Below are 27,095 nucleotides of genomic sequence, written 5' to 3'. Positions count from 1 at the left end.
GGCTGTTAAAGGGGCCAGGAAAGAGTGAGGATGTTATTTTAGTCTTTTCCTGCTTCAGATTATGACTTGCTACATTAACCATAAGTGCAGGTAGAACTGAGGACACACTACATTAGGTAGCAAAAAAGTTAAGACCTTGTCTCTTCTCCTTCAGTGGCACGGAAAGACTCTGTCAGCATCTGTCATACATGGGTGGAGGAGATCGAGAGGTACTGGAGATGAGCTTAAGTGAAAATTTTAGACGTTAAACAAGGTAGGAAAAGGGAAAATAGGGAATAAAATATATTAAGAGGTACCTCATGTTGACCACTGGATGCTAAAGCTGCTCAGTCTCTGCACTATCATCATTATAATGACCCAGGAAGTTCCTCAAAGCCTCAGTAATAGCCAAAATATCCACTGAAGCAGAACAAAACCTGATGCAGTTTAAACGTATATTTAAACACACAAAATAATAGGTCTCTAGGGACTTTAGTTTCTGGCACGTTATGCTTAGGTGCTCCAGCGCATTGACCTTCCGACTGCATCTGCAAAGAGCAGTGTGTAAATGTCTTCTGCAAAGTAAAAATAATTTAGCTATATAATTACGTTCTCCTGAATAAACCACTTTAAAAAACTAAACAAAACTGGTGTGAGGTTGGACTGAAGGATCTAAATCCTCTCAACAATAACCAGCTAATCTTAGCATGCAACACATTACAAACCAATAAGAACAGAGACACGTAAAGAAAGATATCTGTCCTGGGGTCATCTTTGGTTGTCGAAGCGTGTCTGAAAGAAGACCAATTCAAGCATAACACTGCCTGCGTTGTAATTAATTATCATTGTGAACACGGCACACATACTCAAAGCATATGAGAAAGCTTTTAAGAGATTGTTATTATGAAGATGCCACCAAGAGGCACAGCGTCCCTAGAAATGTGCAGTCAGCTGTGAGATTTTAGTTAAAGTCGGCATGAAACAAAATTGCGATCGTCTTTTCTTTATATTGTGAGGTGTATCTGAGTGAAGCGGCTTTTCTAACAAGAAAAAAGTAGAACGGAAGATGATTTTGTACATTTGGACTGATTAGAATTGGAGCGTTTTTGATTAATGATTACAAGGACACATGCATTTTTAAAAATTGGGCATAGATATAATTCATATTCCATAAAAATATTATAGTAAAAATACTGCAATATTCCAGAAAAAGTAATTGTTCATTTTTAACTTAATGGTGACTTTAAATGGTCATTTATTCACTATGTTGTTCCAAACATGCATGCATTCCTTCTTATGTGAAATACAAAACATATTTTGAAGAATATCTCGATGTTTAGGTCCATACACTGAAATATGTTTTGGACCCCACTGACTCCTGAGATTTGTAGAACAAAGGCAGTCACACAGGTTTGGGATGACATGAGGGTGAGTAAATGACATTGGTTTTATTTTTGGATGAACTATTCCTTTACGTTCTGCTTATACACACAATCAAACTCAATGTAGATTAAATCACACATTTGACACTAAATAACAGTCGGACGGCCAATATTTACTGTATATACACTTAACATTTATAGAGGTAAAATACAAACACAAACAAATACAAAAACTGTAATACAGGCCACTTAGGTAAAAAAACAAACATCTGATAAATACTTTAATATAACCAGTACAAATGTCCCAGTTCAAGATGAGTCAGTATTGGTCCCCACTGCAGATGTAGACAGTATAATATTGCTTAAAAATCTGTTTCACAGAACATTTGTTAAATGCGCCAGTCCCTTTCAACGGGTTGAAATGCAAAAGGGGAAAGCAATTATTCTTGTATATATTTAATAAGAAACCAACCGACTTGTTCACAGACTACCCTTGATCCCCCCTCCCTACTTCCTATATAAAACAAGACCTCCACTGCAAAGACAGAAACACATTTATCTGTTCACCAAGAAAAACTTTGGGACAATTAAAACAGGACTACTGTCAAAAAAAAACAAAGCAGTTGTCTGCCTCTTCAGTAACAACACAGCAGAAATGAAATGTTCCCCAGACACAAGAAACATAATCATCATGTTCTGAATGGGTTGTTTTGAATATTGATGTGAGAGTTGGCGTTAAGGGACGGGGGTGTGTGGGAGGGCTGACAAAAGATTAAATAAGAAATCAAAATGAATGGGAAGAGCAAACGGGAACAATTGAAATGAAAGGGTGACAAGAAAAAATTATAATGCAGGTGATGGAAAAAAAGAGAGGAGGCAGGGAACACACATGTAAACAGTACATGAAGCAGAAACACAGGGGTACTGTATGGACGCATGGGTGCTTTTGTAGGTCAGATAAGAGATGGGAATGTAATGTGATGAGTCCAGACCTTGTCAATTTATTTCTAGGGCATCACTGTTTACAAACAGTTAGCAAGTTACAATTGGCTTTTTTCAGGCTTGAACTCTGTGGTCCAATGCATCTGTGCACTTATTACTATACCATGTGCATTCTAGGAGCTTTTTAGTGCACATCAAAAGTCATAGGTTTCCAACAACTGGGTCTAACAATGGTCTATGAGCCATGTATATCTTTATATTGATCATCTATGTGCCATCTTGGACTATAAACCAGCAATATATTGGTGGAGACACAAGCAGATTTTAGTTTAAAGCACTGTATTGACCCTGGCAAGAACTTTTTAAGCTGTTGAAAACAGAAAAAATCGTTGTGTTTATCTGTCTGCTGAAGGTTGTGAAGTGTCTGTCCTCTTCTGGATTCAGCTGAGAGATGAAATGAAGGGGAAGGTGAAATGCTCGGCTGCAATCTTTGAGTCTTTCGTACATTCCTAGGTCTGAAGCGAACAGTTTAGGGGATCTGAAGCTGCAGTTCTTCTTCCTCATCTTCATCTGGGTCGCTAGGGGGGGCTTCTGCGTCCTCCGGAACAAAACGCGATGAAGCCGATGTCCTCATCTTGCCAAAGAGGCCGGGATTCTGCTGACGCCTTAGCCTTACCCCAAAAAATAAACACATAAATAAGGAAATAAAGGGAAAAGGAAAGAGAGAAAGAATGAGAAACCAGGTGTATCAATCACAGTGGAATCAAAAATTATATATGTGGACCTAAGCCACACTTAATGTAAAATCAATGCATTAGACTGAACATACAATTTTCACTATTTATTTGTGCACGTACATAGAATTCTCAAGCAAAACATTTCACAAAAAGTTGAATTTTTAAATCATGACAGCAGAAAGCCAGAGAAAAGGTCTAGCATCATTTGTCACTGTTGATTTCATATTAGATTATTTATTATAATACAGTTTATACATTTTAAATGCAGGTTAAGCCACTTTAAGTCATTCTAAGCAATGATAGATTTGAACTGATTCTTGGTTACATCTATTAGAACAGAAACAAGAAAATCAGGAAAAAAAGAAAGAAAAAAACCCAGTTCTGGTTATCAAAGTAACTGTACATCCTCCATTATTGCTGGCATAACAACCACTGACAAACAATATTAATACATGCTAATAGATCAATAGAATGCATCAGTTCAGCTTGCTGAGGTCAATGCTGCATCAGAAAATAAATACTAAAGTTGCTCTCTTTATCTGTGCAAATGCAAAATGGCTCGGAATGAGTAACCAGTGGGAAGTTGAATAGAATAAATCTTTGTTTTCACAATGATTCATAAGATCTCTGAATATTTGAGAGTATTAAAACTGCAAACACAAACAGCTGGTCATTGGTACACACAGTTCTTAATGACAACACCCTTTCCGTTCCTTCCATTTTTTTCATGCCCATCCTTTTTCTTTCAGTCTCTCTCATTCTGCTTTGAGATTCTATTCTTTTCAGGTACTGCAGTTGTATGTTTGTGATGTAATTGTAAGGAAATAATGGTCTTGTGGCATGTCAGTAAAATATTTCCTGGCTATTGAAGTGCTGGCAGTATAAATAGGCAAGGTAAAACAATCACAACAGCAAAGACTACAGAAAAAGAAGAGGTTGATGCTAGAAAAGAATGGAAAGAAAGACCCCTCCTCTTGTCTTTGAACAGCTGATGACTCAGTATATTATTAGTGTTTGTATAACTTAACAGATGAAAAGCTTCTAGCCTCTCAGGGGCAAATAAGTGCATATAAGGGTCCAGGATCCTCCACAGAATAGTGACCTACTGTCAGGAAACACTAAACACTGCTAAATTACACATTACAGTATTTTTACCACAGTGCCTCACTCACAGAGGCTAAAAGCTTTTTGAGTCCAAAGCTTAACAAGGCTACAATTTACACTAGAGATCATAAATACAGAGACACACAAACAGTGAAACAAAAAAGATTTTTGTTGAGCCCACACACTGACTCATGTCTTCAGGCTTTATCTGACAGTCTGTGAATATTTTAGCAGTTGGCTGAGAGACATGGAGATAATTATTTAATATGTAAAATATAAATATACATATTTTTCTGTCATTTTTATTGAGATGAAAATGCCATGTGACTAATCACTGTGTATATATACATATACATACATAGTCACTGCTTGACTATTCATGTCAGCTACCCATTTACAATTCCTGAGCTGCGATCAGCAACTCTGCAAGCCTTTTATTCTTCAATTTTATCATGGGGCAAAGAATAAATTTAGACCCTCTGGCATGATATTATCTATCCTGTTTTGATGTAAAATGCTACACAATGATTAGAGTATGGAATTGACTTCTGCACTACCAAACCAAAGGAAACCCAATGTGACCAATAGTAAAGCGGCTATGTAATTGTTCTACCCCGACGTTACTGGCACAGAGACATGTACAATAAAGAACATGTCAGTCAGACACAGCAACCGTGAAATCACGACAACAATGCCACATGTATGATGATCCCATTCTACACCAAAGACATTTTCATTATCCTTTGTTTGATATATTTATTAATATATATCCCTCTTCTCCTCCCCCACACACTAGTACAAAATAATGCATAAATACTGTGCCAGTCCCTCTCTCTAGTTCCCTCCGCACAGAGCTGATGAGATGCCTGTCAGTCAGTGGAGTTGTGCTTTAAGTGCTTGCCTTTTAATGTCTGGAAACTCAGATTAGAACACAACTGGTGAGCTACATTAAAGCTGCACAGAAACATACCATCAGCTCTCTAGATCAGATCCATCTCATGCAAAGCTCCATCACCATGCCTCTGTCTAGCTCATTCCTCCACAGAGAACCATATCAGGCACATTCCTCAGAGCTTTCAAGCTATCAGGTCTACAAAGTGCTGTACAGAGAATTAACACCGTCTCACACACACACGCACGCTTTCATCTGTATCCTACCCTTGACCTCTGTGATGTTAACAAACCCTGCTTAACCCTCATGTTCTGCTACATGTACATGCTGTACGTGTAAAAAAAAAAAAAATGATAATAATTTTAGTTTAGAAATAAACATCGTTTTACTTTAAAGGAGTCATTTGATGCGATTTCAAGTTTTCCTTTCTCTTTGGAGTGTTACAAGTTGTTCGTGCATAGATGAGATCCCTAAAGTTGCAAAGACTTAAGTCTCAAACCCAAAGAGATATTCTTTATAAAAGTTAAGACTCGTCCACGCCCCCCTAAAACGGCTCATTCAAACATGACCCCACACATCTACGTCATGATGTAGAAATATTTGCGTAATGACGCCCGAATGTGCACGCAAAGAAATAAGGCATGGTTTCAGTAACCGCAGTAGTGTTTATGCAGCCATGTCAGGGAGACGCTGTGTGTTTCTGTGCGAAAGCAAAAGCACTTTATTTGGCATTCTGAAAGTAGATGCAATTAGGAATCATTGGTTAAGATTTGTTTACAACGCAACAGCAGAACCCAAATGTTCGAATTTGTGCAACGCATTTTATGGACGACAGTTTTGTGAACCTAGGAGAGCACAAGGCTGGCTGTGCACAAAGTCTATTTCTAAAAAAAAAAAAAGGGGTAAATTCCGACTTTGTTATGACAATCTGGCGCTTCTGAATCAGCGACTGTAAGTATGTTTTGTTATTAGTTCAATATTTGCTATTAACTGCTCAAATGCGGAGTTTTGCGCGTAACACGTCTTGTGTGAGTGCGTGTGTATGAGGGGAACAGGTTCACATCACAGCGGAATGTACAGGCCATCAGAAATCGTCTTGGCCGTGGCTTGTCAAGTCAATTCACCTTTATTTATATAGCGCTTTTAACAATGCAAATTGTGTCAAAGCAACTGCACAATATCAAAAAAGGAAAATAGTGTGTCAATAATGTAAAATGAAAAGATAAAAAAAAAAGATTTTTCGGTTAAAGGCATTTCATTATTGAATTCAGTGATGTCATCATCCAGCTCAGTTCAGTTTAAATAGTGTCTTTGCAATCAGGTCGACGATATCGCTGGAAATGAAGTGTCCCCAACTAAGCAAGCCAGAGCAAATACATACGAGCATCATCACTGTGTCTGTCACATGATTCGGTTCGCCTTTCGAGCTTGAACTGATAAATCTAACTTGAAAGCTGAAGCTCGCGATCATGGTAAGGGGCGTTACATTTCCGACGCGTGCTTGTGGTGTTCGGCCAATCACAATGCACTGGGTTAGTTGGCCAATCAGAGCAGACTGCACTTGTTGGAAGGAGGGGCTTTGTAGAAAATGACACGTTTGAGAGAGGCGGGGCATAGAGGAACTACAATAATGTACAGTATTTGAAAAATAATGTTTTTTGAACATTAAAGTCAGCGTGAACCGGAAGTTTGTGACCATTTTTACTTCCGTATTGTGACGTACTTCCGAGAGAAACAGAATATTGAATGAGGAAAATAAAGGGGATGGCTTGTTTTTTCTACTGCAAATTGATTAAATGTAGTAAAGTGGGCGTTTCATTCAGAAGTTAACTGACCGTTGGAGGGGCGTGGTTAAGGATGTCACGCTCATGCCCAAGCCGTCAAACTGATGTCTTCAGAGATTTGGATTTTCAGATTTGGATTAAAGATTACCAAAACAAACAATTTTTTTCAGCGGATTAATTTGCAAAGATTAATTATTAACATCAAGTCTAGCAATGTGCCATAGCAAAGTAAATAAAGTCCATTTTGATTTCATGCCGACTTTAAAGCATGTCAAAATGCCTCTGACCTGATTAAAACCAAGTGGGCATATATTATTGTACCTTTTTATTGTATCAAAGTGGACATGCACATTTCAGAAAGTTGACTGTTATTCAGAGAAGTGACATTCTCTCTTTTACTCAGTTCTACATCAGCAAAAACACTAGAAAAATACATCAAAACAAATCCACAGACTACTGGCAGGAGTGTATTGTATATCTACAACTATATAAATCTAATATAATATATAATATTAATATATAAATCTAATCGACTTTCTTCTGTGGAACATAAAATAAGATATTTTAAGAAGTGTCTCATTGTTTTTGTTTTTTCTTATACAATGGTCAAATCAATGGTCACCACAAATCTGTTTGGCTAATAACATATCTTTGGTGTTCCACAGAAGAAAGTATTTTGGCATTAGAATTACATTAGGGTGAGTAAATGATGAAAGAATTTGCATTTCCGGGTGAACTACCACTTTAAGTAATGTACATTGTTTAAGCTACTTCTGGTATTTCGAACTCCAAACAAACCATGAGGGTTACAATCAACATACTCAGGCAACAAAAAGTTCAACGCATATGGCATATGTGATAAGCCTGGGTGTGCGTGCAGACCTGGCAGGTTGCTCTACTTCCTGCAGGCCTTCAGAGCATTGTCTGCCCTCATATATCGATTTACGCACCACATTTATGATTATAGACTGAAGCACATACAGTCAATTACCATCTTAGAGACTGTGTGAGAGTGAGAGAGAAAGAGATCGAGAGACATGTATAAAAAGAGAGAATTAGAACAAGGAAGACAACAACGAGTAGAGAGAACAACAACGAGCCACTAAGGGTGAACGAGATGAGAGACTGTGAGATCACAGCTTTCCAATGAAGAAAGAAGCAAATAGGCACGGTGGGGGTGCCAAATGGTGCTGCCGGTGGGCTGAGCAGAGCTGCCGTCTCATGCTGCGAGACTAACAGACAGACACAGCCGCTGCAAGCAGGACGCCGGGCGAGTTCACCCTGTTAGAGGAGCAAACCTCAATCATGAGATCTGATCCTCTTATGCGTGTCCACGGTAGATATTGTTGTTCATGGTATTCTGGCTCCAGGGTATAAACTGGGCAGAGTCAGAGCCAGCTGGGAAAAGATGTGACTCTGAACTTCCTGTGGCATCTGATATGGGTATGAACACCAAGTCAACTCAATGACTGAAGCGCTATCAGTTCCTTAATATTGTCATTTTCAGCCTTCTCCTGTCACCTTGACAACCCTTACTCCAAATCAGCCTCTAGACCATCCTCTGTCTCCATGACAACTTGGACAAGAACCATCTGTCACCCTATCCACCCATGGCCTGCTCCGATAGTGCTGAACCCTGGCCCAACTCTCAGAGGGGCAGTATGATTGTTCTCACATCCTTTCTTCAACTCCTTCACTTTCACTGTGATGTATGGCACTTGCTGACAGCATAGTGATGAACCTTTATTCCCCAGCAGAGAGCTTCAAGTTTTTGAGTGAACAGAATTTGAATAGAATTGTTATTGCTCATACTTGGGGTGTTAGGGGTTTGTTCAAATATCTAAGCTTAAGCACAGTATTTTATAAATATCTATATACTTAGATCAAATTTTTTCATTTATGATGCCTCTAAAAAGTAAAGAGACTAATTAAACTTTAAAATAGAATTAAAAAGAAGATTTAAAAGAAAATGCTGCCATTAATTACTCACCCTCATGTTGTTCCAAACCCATAAGACCTTCGTTCATCTTCAGAACACAAATTTCTGCTCTCTGACCCTCCATAAACAGCAAGGATACTATCACAATCAATGCACAGAAATGTAGCAAAGACATCGGTAAAATAGTCTGTGTGACATCAGGGGTTCAACCATAATTTTACAAAGCTACAAGGATACTTTTTGTGCGCAAAGAAAACAATAACAATTTCTTCAACAATTCTTCTCCCTGAGTTCTTTCTTTCGCCATTTTGGAGAGTACCCCAGAACGTAATCAACATAATCAGCGTTGTTTACGTTCAGTAGAAAGCGTGCGCATGCTGAACATAAATAACGCTGATTGCGCTTATTATGTTTGGGGATACTCTCCAAAATAGCAGAAGACGGTAACTCGATGGGTAGAAGAATTGTTGAATAAATTGTGTTATTGTTGTTTTCTTTACGCACAAAAAGTATTCTCGTAGCTTCGTAAAAATTACGGTTGATCCCCTGATGTCACATGGACTATTTTACTGATGTCCTTGCTACGTTTCTGTGCCTTGATCGTGATAATATCCTTGCCATCTATGGAGGGTCAGAGAGCTCTCAGATTTCATCAAAAATATCTTAATTTGTGTTCTGAAGATGAACAAATGTCTTCTGGGTTTGGAACGACATAAGGGTGAGTAATTAATGACAGAATTTGTTTGGGGGGAGAACTAACCCTTTAATTCTTCTTTTTAATTCTAATTTAATGTTTAATTAGTCTTTTTACTTTTTAGAGGCATCATAAATGTGAGCCAATAATTAGATTTAACTATAAATATTTATAAAATATTGTGCTTAAGCTTTGGGATCATTTAGTAATGAAAGTTCAACTGTGTTTTAAATACTTATTCCTTAAAAGTACAAAAGTGATAATTGAACCGTTTAGAAACAGGATTCAATAAATTCCCAAGTCAGGCTTACAATTTCATCTGGCAGACAATAAAATGAACAATACATTTACAAAAAAAAAAAAAAAAGACAAAGGGATTATAGATTCATATACAAGGATAAGAACATCACAGAGACATGGGGGTGAGCTCTTTTAACAGTAAGCGAGCACACAGAATGCCCTAGTAAACCACATAGCAATGCTCTAAAGGCCACCCCAACACCTTAATATCACGTACAGGCAAGCACCTCTCCTTTACATTACAATTATATTTTATCTCAAGGAGTCAGCTATTCTTTTCTTAACAGTCTGGACTGAATCCAACTGACATCTCTTCCTATACCCATAAAGGAAAGATAAATTTGCACAAATCCAATGTGAAGAACAAAAAATCTACAAGGCTGCATATTTTAGATAAATGACTTATGTCTTCACGACAATCTCTTAATTTAATCATATGTATCCGCACAGGTGTGAAATAGAGGAATTATGCCGTGTGAATGTCTTAATCATTAGAAGCTTTCCATCAAAGTCCCTCTAAACACCTCCATGCCGAGATGCCTGTCACTGTTTTCTCCAGCTGCGGGGGGCCCGAGCCCACAACACTGCTTCAAGTCTCCCTGTTACTACGGTAACCCACAGCCAGGCAGCCTGGGATTGGCTGTGGGTAGGTGCAAGCCTGAATGCAGGCAGAATAACGAGAGAGTGAGACTGAAAGAGAGAATAAGCTGAAGGAATCGTTGACAGTTTACACTATAAACCTGCCATCTTATTCATGATGTTGTGTAACAGAAAAGCTTATCCTGTATTCATTACTGATCAAAAGAGATCTGAACTGAACACAATATTCTCAAACGTATCGCACGGTTTACAGAGTGACTGACGAGTCGATGGGTGCGCATGTATTTATCTGGTTACCTGGATTGTAGGTGCTCCAGCTGAACTTGTAGGTTCTCTGTCTGCTCCACCTGCTCATCCAAGGACCTCTGTAGCTTTCTGGTCTGATTATGAGCCTCATCCAACTGAAACGAATGCATAACACATATTTTGGGGATCAAAATTAAGGAGTGAAAGAGTTTCTGGCCATTTGACGCTGCTGTGTCTACACTATAGCTTACATTCATTGATGATAGTGCTGGGCAGTTTGACCAAAAATCTGTATCATGGTTTTTTTAGGATTCTGGCAGATTCATGGTTTATTCACAGCTTGTTCCTGACGGTGCCTTTATATGAATCAGAATGCATGAAACAGTTGCAAAACGACTGCATTTTAATCACAAAAAACAAACATGCTACATTATAGCATGAGCAGTCTTTAATGTAATTTAGATTGCCTAATTTCAAAAATTAAAGCAAAAACAGAATGGTCTGAGCTTCGCTTTGTGAATACATGCTTAGTAAAACATATCTACACGAAACAGAAACAGCAGATGGGCATTATATGGCAGTAAGATGAAAATAAAATACCATCTAAACTTTTCTGAAGACAGTCAGTTTCCCCTCAGAGATACATTCATATAACCCCCCCCCACCCCAATTCAGTATTTAGGATCTTCTTCCAATATGTCGCACATGGTGAACAGTAATCTTGCTCTGCCTACTACAGTATCTTCTCCTCTTTGCGTTCCTCTTTAGCGTTGGTTTATTTGCCCAGTTATTAATAGTTCTCTAACCACTAGTCAAAAGTGTATGCAGTTAACAGTGATCTCCTCTCATTTCACAACGCTGTCTACGTTGCTTTGCCACATGTACCGGCATGCCGTTTTTTTTTTTAGAAATCCTACCGTGTGCATAATTTAAACCGGTTTACCGTGTGAACTGGTATATCGCCCAGCACTAATTGATCATACGTCACTAATCCAAATATTATCTAGCTGATGATCAAAATTGTGAAAATAACTTCTGACAGTCCAAAGAGACAGGAAGTATTGGTTGAAAATTATGAAATCAAATAACTGTATGTTATCATTTGCAAAGGTCATTTTATATCTGTACAATTTAAAATGTTTTAAAACCTAATCAACTTTGTTAAAAATGTTTAAAAATTTAAATAAACAATAATATAATATAATTTGGTGAATATAACGATAAACTATGGTTAAAAAAAAATACTGAGCCCTGTATTAAAACCTTATTTTTGAGGCCTGTATTCGATTTAAATAAAAGTACAACAACAAAGAAAACCACAGAACACACTTGAAGCAATAATGAATATAATTTCGAGTGAATGCTTCGGTTCACCTCATCTTCAGCCTGGCCCAGCTCTTTCTTTAGTTCCTCCACCCTCAGTCGGAGCTTCTTGACTTCAGTCTCGTGCTGCTCCACTCGCCGGTTAGCATGTGCCAACTCAGCCATCTTCTCCTGGTACTGTTTTTTAACCTTAGAGTGGACGTGCCGCAAATCTGCCAGCTCCTGCAAGAGAGCAGATGTATTGACAACAAGCTCCAGATAACGGAATCAAATCATCATTACCATTTTTTTTTTGTACAGTTTGACAAAGAATCAATATAAAAAAAAGTGTGTGTGTGTGCATCATATACCTTATTGGCCTAACTCATGAATATTAATTAGGGCTCTAGCTATATTGGGATAACTGTATATTCACTGGTATACAGAAGTTTCTGGCCTGTATTTTTTTTCTTTGCACTGCAGTCAAGCAAAAGAAAGCTCTCGAATATAAAGATTGTTGCCCAAAAAAGTGCAAGTGCAATTTCTAAAAGTCCTTTAATTTCTACTATACTACTGCTTAAGACAAAAGGTGCTGTTATGAAGTGCTATAAGGAAAACACATTCTGAGCTATCTTCAATAGGCCTAGATCAAAGTAAAGATTTTCACATGCTATCCTTTTTAGAGAGAGAACACAGGTCATATAGAGCTGGTAACTTATCAAGTAATGAAAATACAATTGAGTACCTTCCTTGACAATAATACAATGGGATACGGTGCTTCAGTTCTCATCACAACCAAAGGGACTGTGATGGGGAGCCCAAGTCATATCTAATCACCAAATAAAACACTGCATGACCAACAAAGACCATTATGTTGCTAACAGAAGGTCAACTGCCCCCTATAGTGTTTGTTTTCTCCTTGTATTTTTATTTTGCCACCATGGGAGTCTATTGCTGCTCATAGAGAAGTAAAAAGTTTAACACAGTGATTGTTATGTTTGCATAGTACAAAGTTGTGAAAAGTGGCCCACTATGATGCAAGAGAACAGAGTGTTATATCTATTTTATATTAAAACTGAATATTTTTGCTCTGCCTCACTTTTTTTCAGTATACAGTTTTTGGAAACAGTGTGAAAGCACAAACATTAAACTATCATTTTTTATATTATGAAAGCCATGGACGTATCTCTTTACATCTACCATCATGAAAAAAGGGTTCTTGTGAAACACACAGATAAAACAAACAGCCAAAAGATCTCTTTACATTTTAACATTAACATTGAACACCAATCCACCATTCAGGTATTTTGCTTCAGATTGTGTAGATTATATATATCTTTAACACATAAAACTGTTTTTTGCATTTACACTATTGTTCAAAAGTTTGGGGTCAGTAAGATTTTTTTAAAGAACACCAAATCAGCAAATTAAAATGATCTCTTAAGGATCATGTGACACTGAAGACGGAATTAATGGCTGCTGAAAATTAAGTTTTACCAAAGGAATAAATGGCATTTTAGAATATATTAAAATTTTAAACTGAAATCTATAGATTCATTGAAATAAAAAATTAATCAGTTAACAAAAATCACATTATTACTGTTTCTGCATTCTTAAATAAACAAAGCCTTGGTGAGCACGAGCCAAAAAAAAATAAGAACGCTAAACAGTGAGACACATTTACCTATATACACAGTGCAAGTGAAAAATCAAATAAATATTTCTAGTAAAACAAATCTATTAGTAGCATCTCTTATATTACATTTTAAATCAGTGCTGAAAATCAAACATTTCTATCCAGAACTTTGAGGTGAACATCAGTGTTCAAAAAGTGTTTGAGTACATGTTTTTCTCAATAGATAAAATAATTAATAAAAAAAAAAAGAACAATAAATACATAGACATACATCCCCCCCATATATATATATATATATATATATATCTCAAGTGCTTATGCATATCTCTAGGTGAGAACTAACCCAGTATGATCTACTTAGTGTTCTGACCTTCTCCCATTTCTGTACACACACAGAGAGCTCATACAAACTTCTCTGTGGCCATAACAGTGAGGAACAAAGAGAGAGAGAGAGTCTAGGGAGATCGAGGGGGGTGGAAGCCAAAGGGAAGTACCAGAATACATTAATAATTTAAGAGGATAATCAAGTAGCTAGACACATCTAATTCATAATATACCTCCCCATAACATGAGCAGCCAAACAGTATATTTGTTTTAGAGTGGGAGCACATATGCACACATACATGGAGAGTCATACTTTTTTAGTGTCAATGGTTCAACCTTTTCATACTTATATAAAAGATTAGACCTTAAAAGATAGTAACAGCGTAAGAGGACAGAAGAATGAAAAGCACACATACGTATACTCTCTAGTCTAAGCCACCTGGCAGAATGAGAATCCCATGCCGCTGTGTTCTATTGATTTCTGGGTCACTGGAAAGGAGGACAAGATCTACTTGTGTTTTTACTGAGAGACCCACAGCATAGTTAACCCCAGAGCAAATCACACTACTCTGTATGTGGAGCACATCACTCAATATGGCCTGCTGAGGTGCTGTACGTGCAAGCGCGTGTGTGGGGTGATCAAAGACTATACAAGCGTTTTTAACAAATCAAAATGGATTTAAAAATAGTCAGTGAGATAATGTTATGTGAGTTTTTCCTTGATATTTTGATACAATAGTTTATTGAACTATGTTAACAAACCCATTTTTTCCCATTCCATCTATATATTGTGAATTTTAGATTATCTTTAGTTCTGTCAAACGATTAATCGCATCCAAAATAAGTTTTTGTTTACATAATATATGTGTGTGTACTGTGTATATTTATTATGTATATACAAATACAAGCACATGCATATATGTATCTTGAAAATATTTACATGTATATACATTAATATTTATATTCTTATATTTTATGTTATATATACACTAAGTTTATTTAATATATAAACATAACATTTTTCTCAAATATATACATGCATGTGTTTGTATTTATATAGGCTATACATAATTAATATACACAGTATACACACATATATTATGTAAACAAAAACATTTTGAACCTGATTAATCATTTGACAGCACTAATTATAATATTACTCGTTGAATGATTATAACTTTTTAATTAATTTCTTTTTAGTCATTTTGTTCTGGGTTGGTTATAGAGAGAGTGAAACCAAAATATGAAAAAGTACCTGAAAAATAACTGCTATAAACTGTTGAACCAAACACTGGGTAGCATATGTAGCGCTGCATATCTATAAGGAAGACTGACTGATCCCTGATCATGTCAGTCAGATCTTAACAAGAGGCTTAAAAACAATCTTTTGAAAGATGGTGCTGCAAAAACTAGATTTGACCTGAAAGTAACTTGCCACCCCTGAGTAAGCATAGTTATCCAATTCATACGTTACATGAGCAAAAAACAGCCCTTTAATTTGAAAGGGTTAAAACAATGGTGGGAAAAATGTTCAAAAAACTACTGACTCGGTACTTCCGCCTAAGTCAACCGTGACCTTTTCCACGTAATTGCGTATTACGTAACGTCACGAACGCGCATCACAGAACAGAGCAAGGCTAGCATTTGTGCTTATAAAACTTAAACGTTTTTATTTATTTTTTAAATGACCGATCGTTTCGCTAGATAAGACCCTTATTCATAGTCTGGTATCGTTTAAAGCCCTTTGAAGCTGCACTGAAACTGTCATTTTGACCTTGAACCGTTTGGGTCCCAATGAAGTCCATTATATGGAGAAATGTTTTCATCAAAAACCTTAATTTCTTTTCGACTGAAGAAAGAAAGACATGGACATCTTGGATGACATGGGGGTGAGTAAATTATCAGCAAAAGTTTTTTTAAAAGTGAAATCCTTTAAGGCCCAGCAGGTTTAGTTTATTTATGAGCTGTTGTGGGATTATTGTGTTGAATGCCGAGCTGAAGTCAGTGAACAGCATTCTAACATAGGAGTCTTTATTTTCTAGGTGGGTAAGGTGTGGGATTTTTTTTAATTAGAAGGAGATGGAAAAGTTGTGTAAACTGTGTAATCTCAAATTGGCTTACAATAACTCTACTGGAGCGATGCGTAATCTTATTCAATACAGGCACGCGTGCGTTAGCTTGGAGGCTAGCCAAAGCCAGCAATGTCAATCTTTCATACGTCGCTGCGGTCCGTGATCCCATCCACGTGATCTATTCTTCTAAACGAAGACCCACTTCGGTGGTGCTGCGGGATTTCCAGGCTCTTTTCTAAACTGTCTGCTTGCTTGTAGTTATTTCTCTGCGTGCCTATGACTTCAGTTCCTGCCTTGCGATTTGTTTTTAATTCCAGAATCATCTAGTCCAGTCTTTCGCCAGACCACATTAACGTGTTAAATTCACTGAACAAATGCGCACGGTCTGAGTAAGTAAAACTAGCATTCTTTTGTTTTTAGACAATATAGCCAACATGAAGTACATTTTTAAAAGCCATTTTAATGCTATTCCTTGATAAACGTGTCCAATTTTTTTTTTTTTTTTTTTTTTAATATGTTGGCTAACTTTATATGAAAATGAAGAATTCTGTCTATTGATTGATTTTCCATTTCTGCATTGCTCCAGGCGATCTGAATAAATAAGCTATGCACTGGTTTATATTAAGTGTATGCCCTTTCTTTTTTCTGTTTAACGACCACCTAATATTAAATGATGATAACGCGAGGCAAGCATATGGCATAATCGTGACCTATTTTTAGAACAATTCATCGAAGGATTTGACAGTGTGATTCAAAGATTTAAGTATTTCAAGTGTAGGCTGTTATATAGACACGCACATTTTTTTTCTTTTGCCATTTTTTGGGGGTTTCTAGCTTTTAGACTAGTCGACTACAAAACTTCCGTTTAAACGACAGTCAAATTAGTCGTAGTGCACATCCCTAGTAGACATGTGCTGTACGTGTCGATTTTAAAGGCAAGCGCAAACAAACATACACAACAATGGCGGAGTACATGGTACTGTTGTTGCTGCTCAAGAGTTTGCTAAGGCTTCTTCAGCAAAGTGTGGATTTACTTCACCAATATTACAACCAACAGTGGAGAGGCATCATATAAATCATATAATCGTCACTTCCATACAGGTACTGATTACTAACAAGGTGACAGCCATAGATATGTATACGTAGATTCCTTATTAGCGACTGTTTCTCAGAGATTATCTTACTATAGGGAGATAAGAGGGTCTGTATTACTTACTATTGGAGAAAGCATAACGGCTAACTTGGATCACGTGTGCCGTAATAACCAATCACATTACATCCTTGACGTCACTGAATTTCAGTCAGAGTTGTGCGACACTCAATCGCCGTTTACGGAAGTGCCGTAAGCTGAATCCCTCCTGTCGCAAAAAGTCAGTGACTTCTCTTATAAAACTGCTTTTTTTCATGGTAAACTCTAAAAATAGTTATATCCAAAAGTATTATTTAGTGTAAAACATATTGAAGATTAGCAGATAGGCTGTCGATTCATTAAATGATAAGCAGTTTCCTCTAAAAAGTTGTTTACTTTGTGTAGTGAAGCCTCTCCTCCATTAACTTCCATAAAAAAAAATTAATAAAAAAAAAGGCCTCTGGTCTCCTTTCCCACATACTGCCAGACCGGAAGCGTTAGCTTTTGCCGTGACACTTTTTCTGCTAATAGTTGCAGGCTTGCCTTCTAGTGGCTTTGTTGTTTCTATGGTCCGCTATATGTAACATGTAACATGGTAGGGCAGTGTGATGGCATGACTTCCAGTGGCACTGGGATACTGGTGTTTATTGATGATGTGACTGAGGACAGAAGCAGTGGATTGAATTCTGGAGTGTACAGGGATATACCGTCTGCCCAGATTCAGTCAAATGGAGCAAAGTTGATTGGACAGCTTCAACTTCATAGTAAAAATGAACGATGACCCAAAAGATACAGCAAAAACAACCCAGGAGTTTTTGAAGAAAAAAGTGGAATATTCTGCAGTGGCCAAATCATTCTCTTGATCTCAACCCGATTGAGCATGAATTTCACTTGAAGACAAAACTGAAGGCAGAAAGACCCACGAACAAACAAACAAAGGCAAAGCCCTGGCAAAGCATCACAAAGGAGGAAACCCAGTCTCTGGTGATGTCCATGAGTTCCAGGCTTAAGGCAGTCATTGCCTGCAAAGGATTCTCAGCAAAATATTTAAAAAATATATTTTATTTTTCATTATATTTATTTGTCCAATTACATTTGAGACCCTGAAAATGGCTGTGCATAAAAATGGATGTAATTACTAAATATTTTATATTTTTGTTCAACACCTTGAATTAAAGCTTAAAGTCTGCACTTCAATTTCATCCTGATTATTTCATTTTAATTCTATTCTGGTGGCATACAGAGCCAAAATTATGAAAATTGTGTCAGTGTCAAAATATAAATGGACCTGACTGTGATTAATGATTAATCGCCATTAATCGCATACAAAATAAACGTTTTTGTTTATATAATGTATGTGTGTACTGTGTACAGTTATGTATATATAAATACACACACATACAGTATATATTTTGAAAATATTTACATGTATACATTTACATTCATATAATTTACATTATATATAAATGTATTTAAAATATAAACATAACATTTTTCTTAAATATTTACATGCATGTGTATATACATTTACATTTAGTCATTTGGCAGACGGTTTTATCCAAAGCGACTTACAATTGGGGAATACAAAAAGCGATTAATCTTGAAGAGGCAATCAGACAAAGGAGGTGCTCGTAACACCAAATCTCAGTCATTGTTCAAATAAGTACAAGCTAGTAAGGGAGGGAGAGAAAGATAGAGGGAAAGAGTAAGTTTTTTTTTTTTTTTTTTTTTTGAGTTTTGAGTTTAGGATGAAGTCAAGTACTGCCGAAAGAGATGAGTTTTCAGTTGTTGCTTAAAGATTGACAGGGATCCAGCATTTCGGATAGGGGTGGGAAGATTATTCCACCAGCCAGGAATGGTGAACGAGAATGTTCTGGAGAGTGATTTTGAGCCTCTCTGTGATGGTACCACAAGGCGTCGCTCACTAGCAGATCTCAGACTTCTGGAGGGGATGTAGGTTCGTAATAGTGAGTGGAAGTAGGAGGGTGCTGAGCCTGTGGTCGTTCTGTATGCAAGCATCAGTGTCTTGAACTGGATGCGAGCTGCCACTGGTAGCCAGTGCAAGGAGATGAAAAGAGGTGTAACATGCGCTCTTTTGGGCTTGTTGAAGATCAGTCGTGCCGCTGCATTCTGAATCATTTGTAGAGGTTTGATTGTGTTTGATGGCAGACCAGCCAGAAGAGCATTGCAGTAGTCCAGTCTAGAAACGACAAGGGCCTGGACAAGAAGTTGTGCAGCATCATTGATGAGCCTAACTGAATCGTGAAGTCATGCTGTAGAGTCGGAGTGGCAGGGAAGACAAGAAGCTCCGTCTTTGCCAGGTTGCGCTGTAGGTGATGTTCTTTCATCCATGCCGAGATGTCCGCCAGGCAGCCTGAGATCCGTGCAGCTACCGTTGGGTCATCTAGTTGAAAAGAGAGATCGAGCTGTGTGTCATCGGCGTAGCAGTGATAGGAGAAGCCATGTGCATGTATGATGGGACCCAGCGATGTAGTGTATGTGGAGAAGAGGAGGGGTCCAAGAACCGATCCCTGAGGAACTCCAGTGACACCAAATCTCAGTCATTGTTCAAATAAGTACAAGCTAGTAAATGATGTGGTTTGGATACCTCCCCTCCCCAGGCCACCCTGAAAGATCTACCGGTGAGATAGGATTCAAACCAGTGAAGTGGAATCCCAGTGATGCCCAGTGATGAGAGGGTAGACAGGAGAATCTGATGCTTGACCGTGTCAAAAGCAGCAGAGAGATCCAGCAGAATGAGGACTGATTATTTGGAATCGGCCTTTCCAATTCGCAGGGCTTCAGTGATAGTAGCGCAGTCTCTGTTGAATGGCCACTCCTGAAACCTGACTGTTTAGCATCCAGTTTGTTGTACTGTGAAAGAAACCGTGAGAGCTGGTTGAAGACAACTTGTTCGAGTGTTTTCCCTACAAATGGAAGGAGAGAGACAGGTCTGTAGTTTTCTAAAAGAGAAGTGTTTAATGTAGGTTTTTTGAGCAGTGGCGTTACCCAAGCCTGCTTGAATGCTGTGGAGAAGATGCCTGTGAGGAGAGATGTGCTGATAATGTGTGTGAGTGCCGATAAGAGTGTGGGAGAGATTGTTTGGAGAAGGTGTGAGGGGATTGGGTCGAAAGGACATGTTGTAGGATGGCTGGAGAGGAGAAGTTTGGATACTTCTGTCTCGGTGAGGGGACAGAAGGAGAAGATGGGAGTTAGAGCAGTGGATGTGGTTGATTGGAGGGTCCTGTGGAGTTGAGAACTGGTTACTGATTGTTCTAGTTTTGTCTGTGAAAAAAAGAGGCAAAGTCGTCAGCGGTTATCGAAGTGGTGGGAAGTGGAGGAGGGGGACAGAGGAGAGAATTAAATGTTCTGAAGAGATTACGCATGTCTGGAGCGCTGTTGATCTTGTTGTAGAAATGTGAAGATTTGGCAGTGTGGACTTCAGTAGAGAAAGATGAAAGCAAAGACTGATACCTACTCAGGTCCGACGGTATACATTTATATATACATAATAAATACACATACATTATGTAAATTTTATTTTGGATGAGATTAATCGTGGTTTATCATTTAACAGCACTATTTAAATAATTTACCCAGACACAGATTGTTTAAAAGACATCAAAACAGTGCTTCACATCAAAACAACACAATATCAATGCCTCTCACCAAGCTTACAACAGTTTGTGAAATGATAGACAGTCAGGTAAAAAAAAAAAAAAAAAAAAGCTTCTTTGGTCATGCAAAACAGTGGTGAAACATTGTATGTGAAAGTAGAAAACTTCAAAGAAAAAAGAGATTAGCATGAGAGACAGAGGGCAGAAGCCGTCTGAAAAGCTGAAAAATACATGTTAAGTGGAAGGAAGGTAAAATTACAAATGACATCATATTGAAAAAAAGGAGCCTGTGATTTAACAGCCTTCTCCACTTAAAAGTTTAATTTTTCATCTGGGGTAATTTGGGCCTAGCCATCTTTGGTGAGTGTTTTGATAGTGAAAGAAAGTGGAAGGAAAGAGGGGGCCGGATGAATAAAACATGCCACATCTTGATGAATGATCTATGATGCCACAGAAATTTACTGCAGCAGAAGGAAATGGAAAGTGAGAAATGGAAACCTGGGAAATGGGAACAGACACCTGATCAACACAAAAAGATTTAGACATAAGGTTCTACACGCATGGGAATACAACAAGAGGATGTGAAGACAGAAGACAAAAAAATATATATATATACTCAGTGAAATAATATCGAGATGAATGCAAACAGACACATACGCCCAGAGTAAATGAATAAAGATAAGTGAAGACAGGGTGAGGATGTACAGCCGCATGGGGAAAGGCTGTTAAATGTTTCCTCCTCACTGGCTTTCAGATCCTGAAATCTGCTTAAACATCTGGCCCACTGCGCTCAGAACACACACCTTGTGACGCTAGACAAAAATCACATCTCTCTGTCTCTCACTCCTGCTCTGAAAGATCAGAAATACACAAACGCACAGAATATTCTATTTCCTTTTCAATTTGCCTTTCGTGCAGCAGCAACGAGAGCAGGGAGCAGAGAGACGAGAGCTTTTTGACACGCTCACCAAATGGTGTGCATCGAGTGGATTCAATGATTGCCGCCCATGCACAGCCAGCTATAAGCTGACAAGGCTTTAGGTTCAAATATATAATATCATTTAGTGAATTATATTGCTTTAGCTAAATAAATGTGTCAAACTAGTTCTGGCCACTTTGCAGCTCTTTGACATACAGTAGGTTTTGTGTATTTCTAGAGCTTTACGCTAACCCGGGCTTTCGTACTTGCATTCAACATTAGAAAAAAGCAAACTCAACTCCTGGTGTGCGTATATATTCACATAAAGATGCCTCACACCCACATAACTAGTTATACAACCCAGCCATGATGGCAGGCAGAGACTGTATGAAGCAGAGGATACAGTATGTAATACTCAGGAGAAATCATGACGCTCAATATGTAGGCTGTAGTCCTGCACTGCAGTTAAAAGGGTCAATTGACTGTTAATTTACTCTACAACATTCATTAGCTTGACTATCCTGAAGAAAAAAACCCTAAAAAAAGCTGTTTTTTTATATTTCAAACCAGAACACATTTTAATTATAGGAGTGACTGTTGAAAATGCTCATTTCAATTTTTTATGAGCAATTCAACAAATCAATATGAACTACTAATATATATATATATATATATATATATATATATATTATTAGTAGTTCATATTGATTTTGATTTGCTCATAAAAAAAATTAAATGAGCATTTTCAACAGTCACGCCTATAATTAAAATGTGTTTATATATATATATATATATATATATATATATATATATATATATATATACATACATAGAATTTGCTATGCCTTTCAAATGAATGGTGCTTTGTGAGCAATCTACAAATTGGAGTTCACCTTAAGAGTCTACAGGCAGATTGGTGGTTGTAACAAGCAACCTTACAGACAGGGTCCAAAATGAACACATGCTAAATCAAGTAAAAACCAAATGCAAGGTACCCACCACTTGGCTAATCACTTCATTAGGAACTGCCACATAACGCTGCGAGTAACACACTGATCTGTTCTGTTTGTCAATTATGAAAATAAATTCTTTGAAAAATTAAAGAAATGGATTGAATAAATTAAATTTAAATAAACGAGATATATATTGTGGCGGGAGGAGCAAACGACAGACACAGTGGGCGTGGCGTCAGGCCTCGGAGAGGTTTTTAAAAAAAAAAATATTAAAATAAAGTGTCCAAAGGGGGAAAAGTGTCCAAAATAAACAGGGATCTGGTGTCCTCGTCGTGCAGCGGGGCTTGTGAAGGAAGGCAGTGTTCAGAAGGGAAGGGTCCAGGGAAGGGGCGGAGTCCGGTGGCCGCACGCGCTCCCCTCTCGGGTCCGGGAGCGAGTGGCGGCGGCTTCCTTTAGCGGCGACGTCCTACTCCTGGGCCCCCGGAGCTTCTGGGGGACTCGACGGCCCGGCATCCTGGCCCGTCGGCCGTCTAACGGGTGCGGCAGTCTTCCTACTCGACGCTCCCTTCCTGGACCCACGAGGACACCAGCGTGCATGCACGGGGGAAGAGACCGGTCTTCAGAGGAGAGGCGCGCTCGGCATTTAAACGGCGGCAGTGATGAGGCTCTATTCACATCAGGTGCGCCTCATCACACGCCGCCGGCCCTGGCTGTTTCAGCGCCCCTCCTCTCTCACACACCCACTCCCGTCGGGAGCCTGGTGAAGGGCAGCGAATACGGGACGGGGTGGTGATGACAATAAGGGGGGAGGCAGCCGACTCGTCACAATATATATAAATAAGACACATTTAAATGATAATTACAATTATTTAAATTTAAGAAATTACAATGTGTTTATTAAAAATAATTCTGCTGACATAGGGATAAATATAATACAAAAATACAAATCGTGACAACAAAGAAATGTTTATGGCCAGTAAATGCTTTTGGTTCTGCCAATGATTTAATTTTGGACGCTGCTCACAGAGGATTGTAGTATATGAATTTAGAATACCATTTATGGACAGTATTTGAAATAGGTTAAACAAAGCTTCATTAAAATGCCACAAGACAAAAACAGCCATGACCCTCTGCTGAAGAGCTGAGCTGGTAATGTTGATGCACTGCTGTAGGGATTCTTGAAGCAATAAATTGCAGCATGCAAGAAAGGCCTTATTCTGACTCCACAGCACCCCTTGAAACATCACATGACCTTTAACCCGGACATCAGATTTAAAGTGAGACTGTTTCACCTGATCTAGCCCCTATACTTTCCTCATTCAATTCTGAGGTTCCAATTACTTTTTCCTTTGCTTCCCTTCTCTATTTCTCACTCTCCTGTCACCTCTTCCATTCAACCTCTATGTCTCACCTTCATTACCTCCATGCAATTTACAGTGCAGATCTATTGTCCTCTGTGATTGTATTGTCCATCCGTCCATTTCTTCCCCCCTTTCACAATCTCTCTATTGTAAGTGAGATGAACACCGCACTCTCTTTCGGCACATTATCCTCATATCGTCATCCTCAGTCTCTCTCCCTCTTTTTTTTGCAGAGTGCTTCTGTTTAACCTTCATTTCACCTCCCCCACTTTTCTCTTCTATCGGTCCTGAGAGAAGGGTTTTTTGCTGACCGAGAGCTCTCTCAATAAAAAAAAAAAAGCCCTGGACACAGACATCGGTATCAGAGCTGCTCAACCCTTACATATCATTGTCTAGGCTTATACATCTTAATTTAAAATGTTCTGAATCTACAAATATGCAAATCTGGAAGAAGATTTCCCTTGAGCTCAGATCCTCAACTGATTTGTCAATGAGATTCAGTTAATGCATTTCACACATTTTCTACAGCACATTCCACACATACATACGTCCACCTTGTCGTTTGTCCCTTTGGGTTAGACAGTGGGCTGTAGATCAGCATTAATGGCATGTTGGCAGTGCTGGCTAACTGGGACATCAGCCTCAGTGGCTCATAAATAAGCCATAGCAGTAGGCGCTAATGGGTTCATTTAAACACAGACTTGCGCTAACAGGCCTCCGCAGACTGGCGTGGGATCATGGGATAACTGACTAATGTGTGGACACACAGTCATTGTCCCAGCACATAGGAACTCTACAAACACAGTGAACTGACAACAGCATAACATTAAGGAGACGAGGAGTTGAACCAAAAGTGAAAATTGTCATTGTTTTCATAGAAGATAACTGAAGACAACATTAGACCCCATTAATTTTCATTTAAATTAATGAAAATTAATTTTAATTAAAAGTAAACCACTGTCCTGTTCCACACAATTCAATGCAACTCTTTGGTGAAAAACTAAAATTATTTTCATGAATTGAAATACAGCTAAAACACATTTGTCTGTTTAGTTGAGCAGTCTGACAAATCAATTTCTTCCTCTATCAATGGCATGAGTTTAAGAAAAGAAACTTGTTTGGAAAAAGTTATTTTTCCAAATCCCTTTTGTTGTTGCTTGTGGTGCAGGAATTATACACTTCACCTTTAAGCTCTTGCATTGCATAAAAATGGAATAATCATAAACAATTTAGAGGACAAAGTTAGAGGAATGAGAGCTGGCAATAACTGATGGATGAAAAATAAGAAAAATGTGCGAGACACCTCAATCAGTAAAGGGCGACCCCTGTGAGAAAAACACAGCAGGCCCAAATGGAAAACCTCTGGAGAAGCAGCCCAGAACCTGAAAGGCAAGACAATTCATTTCACATTGGCTTACTCCAGATGTAGCACACTAGAGGAGCTGATTTACGCGCACACACACTGTTTCACATGCTGCTTCAAAAACCAGAGAGGCAAAACAGAACACACGGGCTCCCACACTGTCTGTCAATACAGTTTACCGCATTTCCATCAGAAAGTGGGAGCAACAGCTGCAGATGAGCAGCCAATATAGGCTCATTAATCATTGTGATTGGTGAATGAACTCTGTCTCTATGCCATCAGAGCAGGAGGGATAAACACCTGTGTGGACGAGCAAGCGGCTGGCCAGATGTTGAAGGAGTTTAAGGAGAAATGTTGAACAGAACGTGAAGAGCACATCTGTATATGAAGAGAGAATGAGACAGATGACAGTACTCACAGATGATGTGTTTTTCCATGAACTTCAAAACCTTTTGATCAAATATTTTGCTTGTGCATGAAATAAATAGTAGACAAATGTAAATTCAAGTTGTGCCTACATATTTTTTATAAATATATAGTACTGCACAAAACTTCAATAGATGTAACTAACTTGCTATTTAATCAGCCGTTATTTATTGGTTCACTACACAATTCTTACATAGACTGTTATAAAATAATACAAATAAAAGATTATAAATATTAAAATTTGAATAGCACTTTTCATATATGCAATAACTCAAATGGCTTCACAGATCAGAATAAAAACATTTTAACAAAATAAATAAGAGGATACTAAAAATAAAAATATATAAATTCTAATTGTGCCTACATATTTTTAAAAATATATATATTGCACAAAACCTCAAAAAAGATGTAACTGACTTTTTGACTATTTAATCAGCCGTTATTTATTGTTTCACTACACAATTACTTTCATTTGTGTTATTCCATAGACTGTTTTAAAATAATAATAATAAACATAAAATATTATAAATATTACAATTTTAATAGCATTTTTCATATGCAATACAACTCAAATGGCTTCACAGATCAGAATAAAAACATTTTAACAAAATAAATAAGAGAATTATTAAAATAAAAATATATAAATGCAAATTGTGCTAATACATATTTTTATATAATAAAAGTAATTAAGAAAAGCTATAATAAAATTATTTTTCTTTATTACTTCACTACACAATTCCCATTTATGTAATTCCTTAGATAATAATAATAATAATAATAATAATAATACCAGGGCTCGCAAAATTTCAAAATCCATGGTAGCCCTTCGGGCAGGTACTCTTCAGATTTTGGTAGCCCGAAAATTAATTTAATTAGCTCAAATAAAAAGAGACCATTTTTTTTTTAAATATAGAAAATCAAATAAGTCTAAAATGTCAATCAAAAACATTTTTAATGCACAAATATCAACAAATACCAATTAAATAAATTTATTTCACTATTTACAAGGTCTCAATTTAAAATCTAAAAATCAATTTAAGGCAATTTATGAACCTTTTTGAGAGCTGCACAAGTAAAATGAACACTGTATGAGTGGGGTTGGACAATGTCTATGGTAACATTTTAAGCCATAAATTGACATGACGTTTTCACACACAAAAAAATCTTATAAATTGACATTTCAGCTTTTAAACCATTTTTATGAAAAGGGACAAGTCAAACATATTATTATATTAATTTAAAACATAAATATTACTTAATTCTCTTAATTGTTTAGATTTTTAGAAGGCACGTTAACTTCTTTCAACATTTACAACTATGTTTGCTGCATAAAAACATGGGTCGATATTCGCATTGATCTGAACATAACATAGGCAAACTGTAAATGCAAATTC

General features: G+C 37.6%; 1 protein-coding gene across 1 annotated transcript in view; it reads right to left on the bottom strand.

Annotated features, from left to right (window-relative positions):
• Window positions 1-1,407: 1,407 nt before the first annotated feature.
• LOC306879958 (coiled-coil domain-containing protein 102A) overlaps window positions 1,408-27,095 on the bottom strand; it is a 70,557-nt gene continuing 44,869 nt past the window's right edge. Inside the window, exons 7-9 of the mRNA XM_079433187.1 lie at window positions 11,974-12,144; window positions 10,651-10,754; window positions 1,408-2,974 (exon numbers count right to left, since the gene is read on the bottom strand). Of these exons, the coding sequence (XP_079289313.1) occupies window positions 2,833-2,974; window positions 10,651-10,754; window positions 11,974-12,144 (417 nt within the window). The 3' untranslated portion in view covers window positions 1,408-2,832. The remainder of the gene's footprint in view (window positions 2,975-10,650; window positions 10,755-11,973; window positions 12,145-27,095) is intronic.

The sequence above is a fragment of the Barbus barbus genome (assembly GCF_936440315.1).
Source record: "Barbus barbus genome assembly, chromosome: 2".
Lineage (NCBI taxonomy): Eukaryota > Metazoa > Chordata > Actinopteri > Cypriniformes > Cyprinidae > Barbus > Barbus barbus.
Note: the sequence above shows the minus strand (reverse complement) of the source record. Positions and strands in the feature narration are given on the sequence as shown.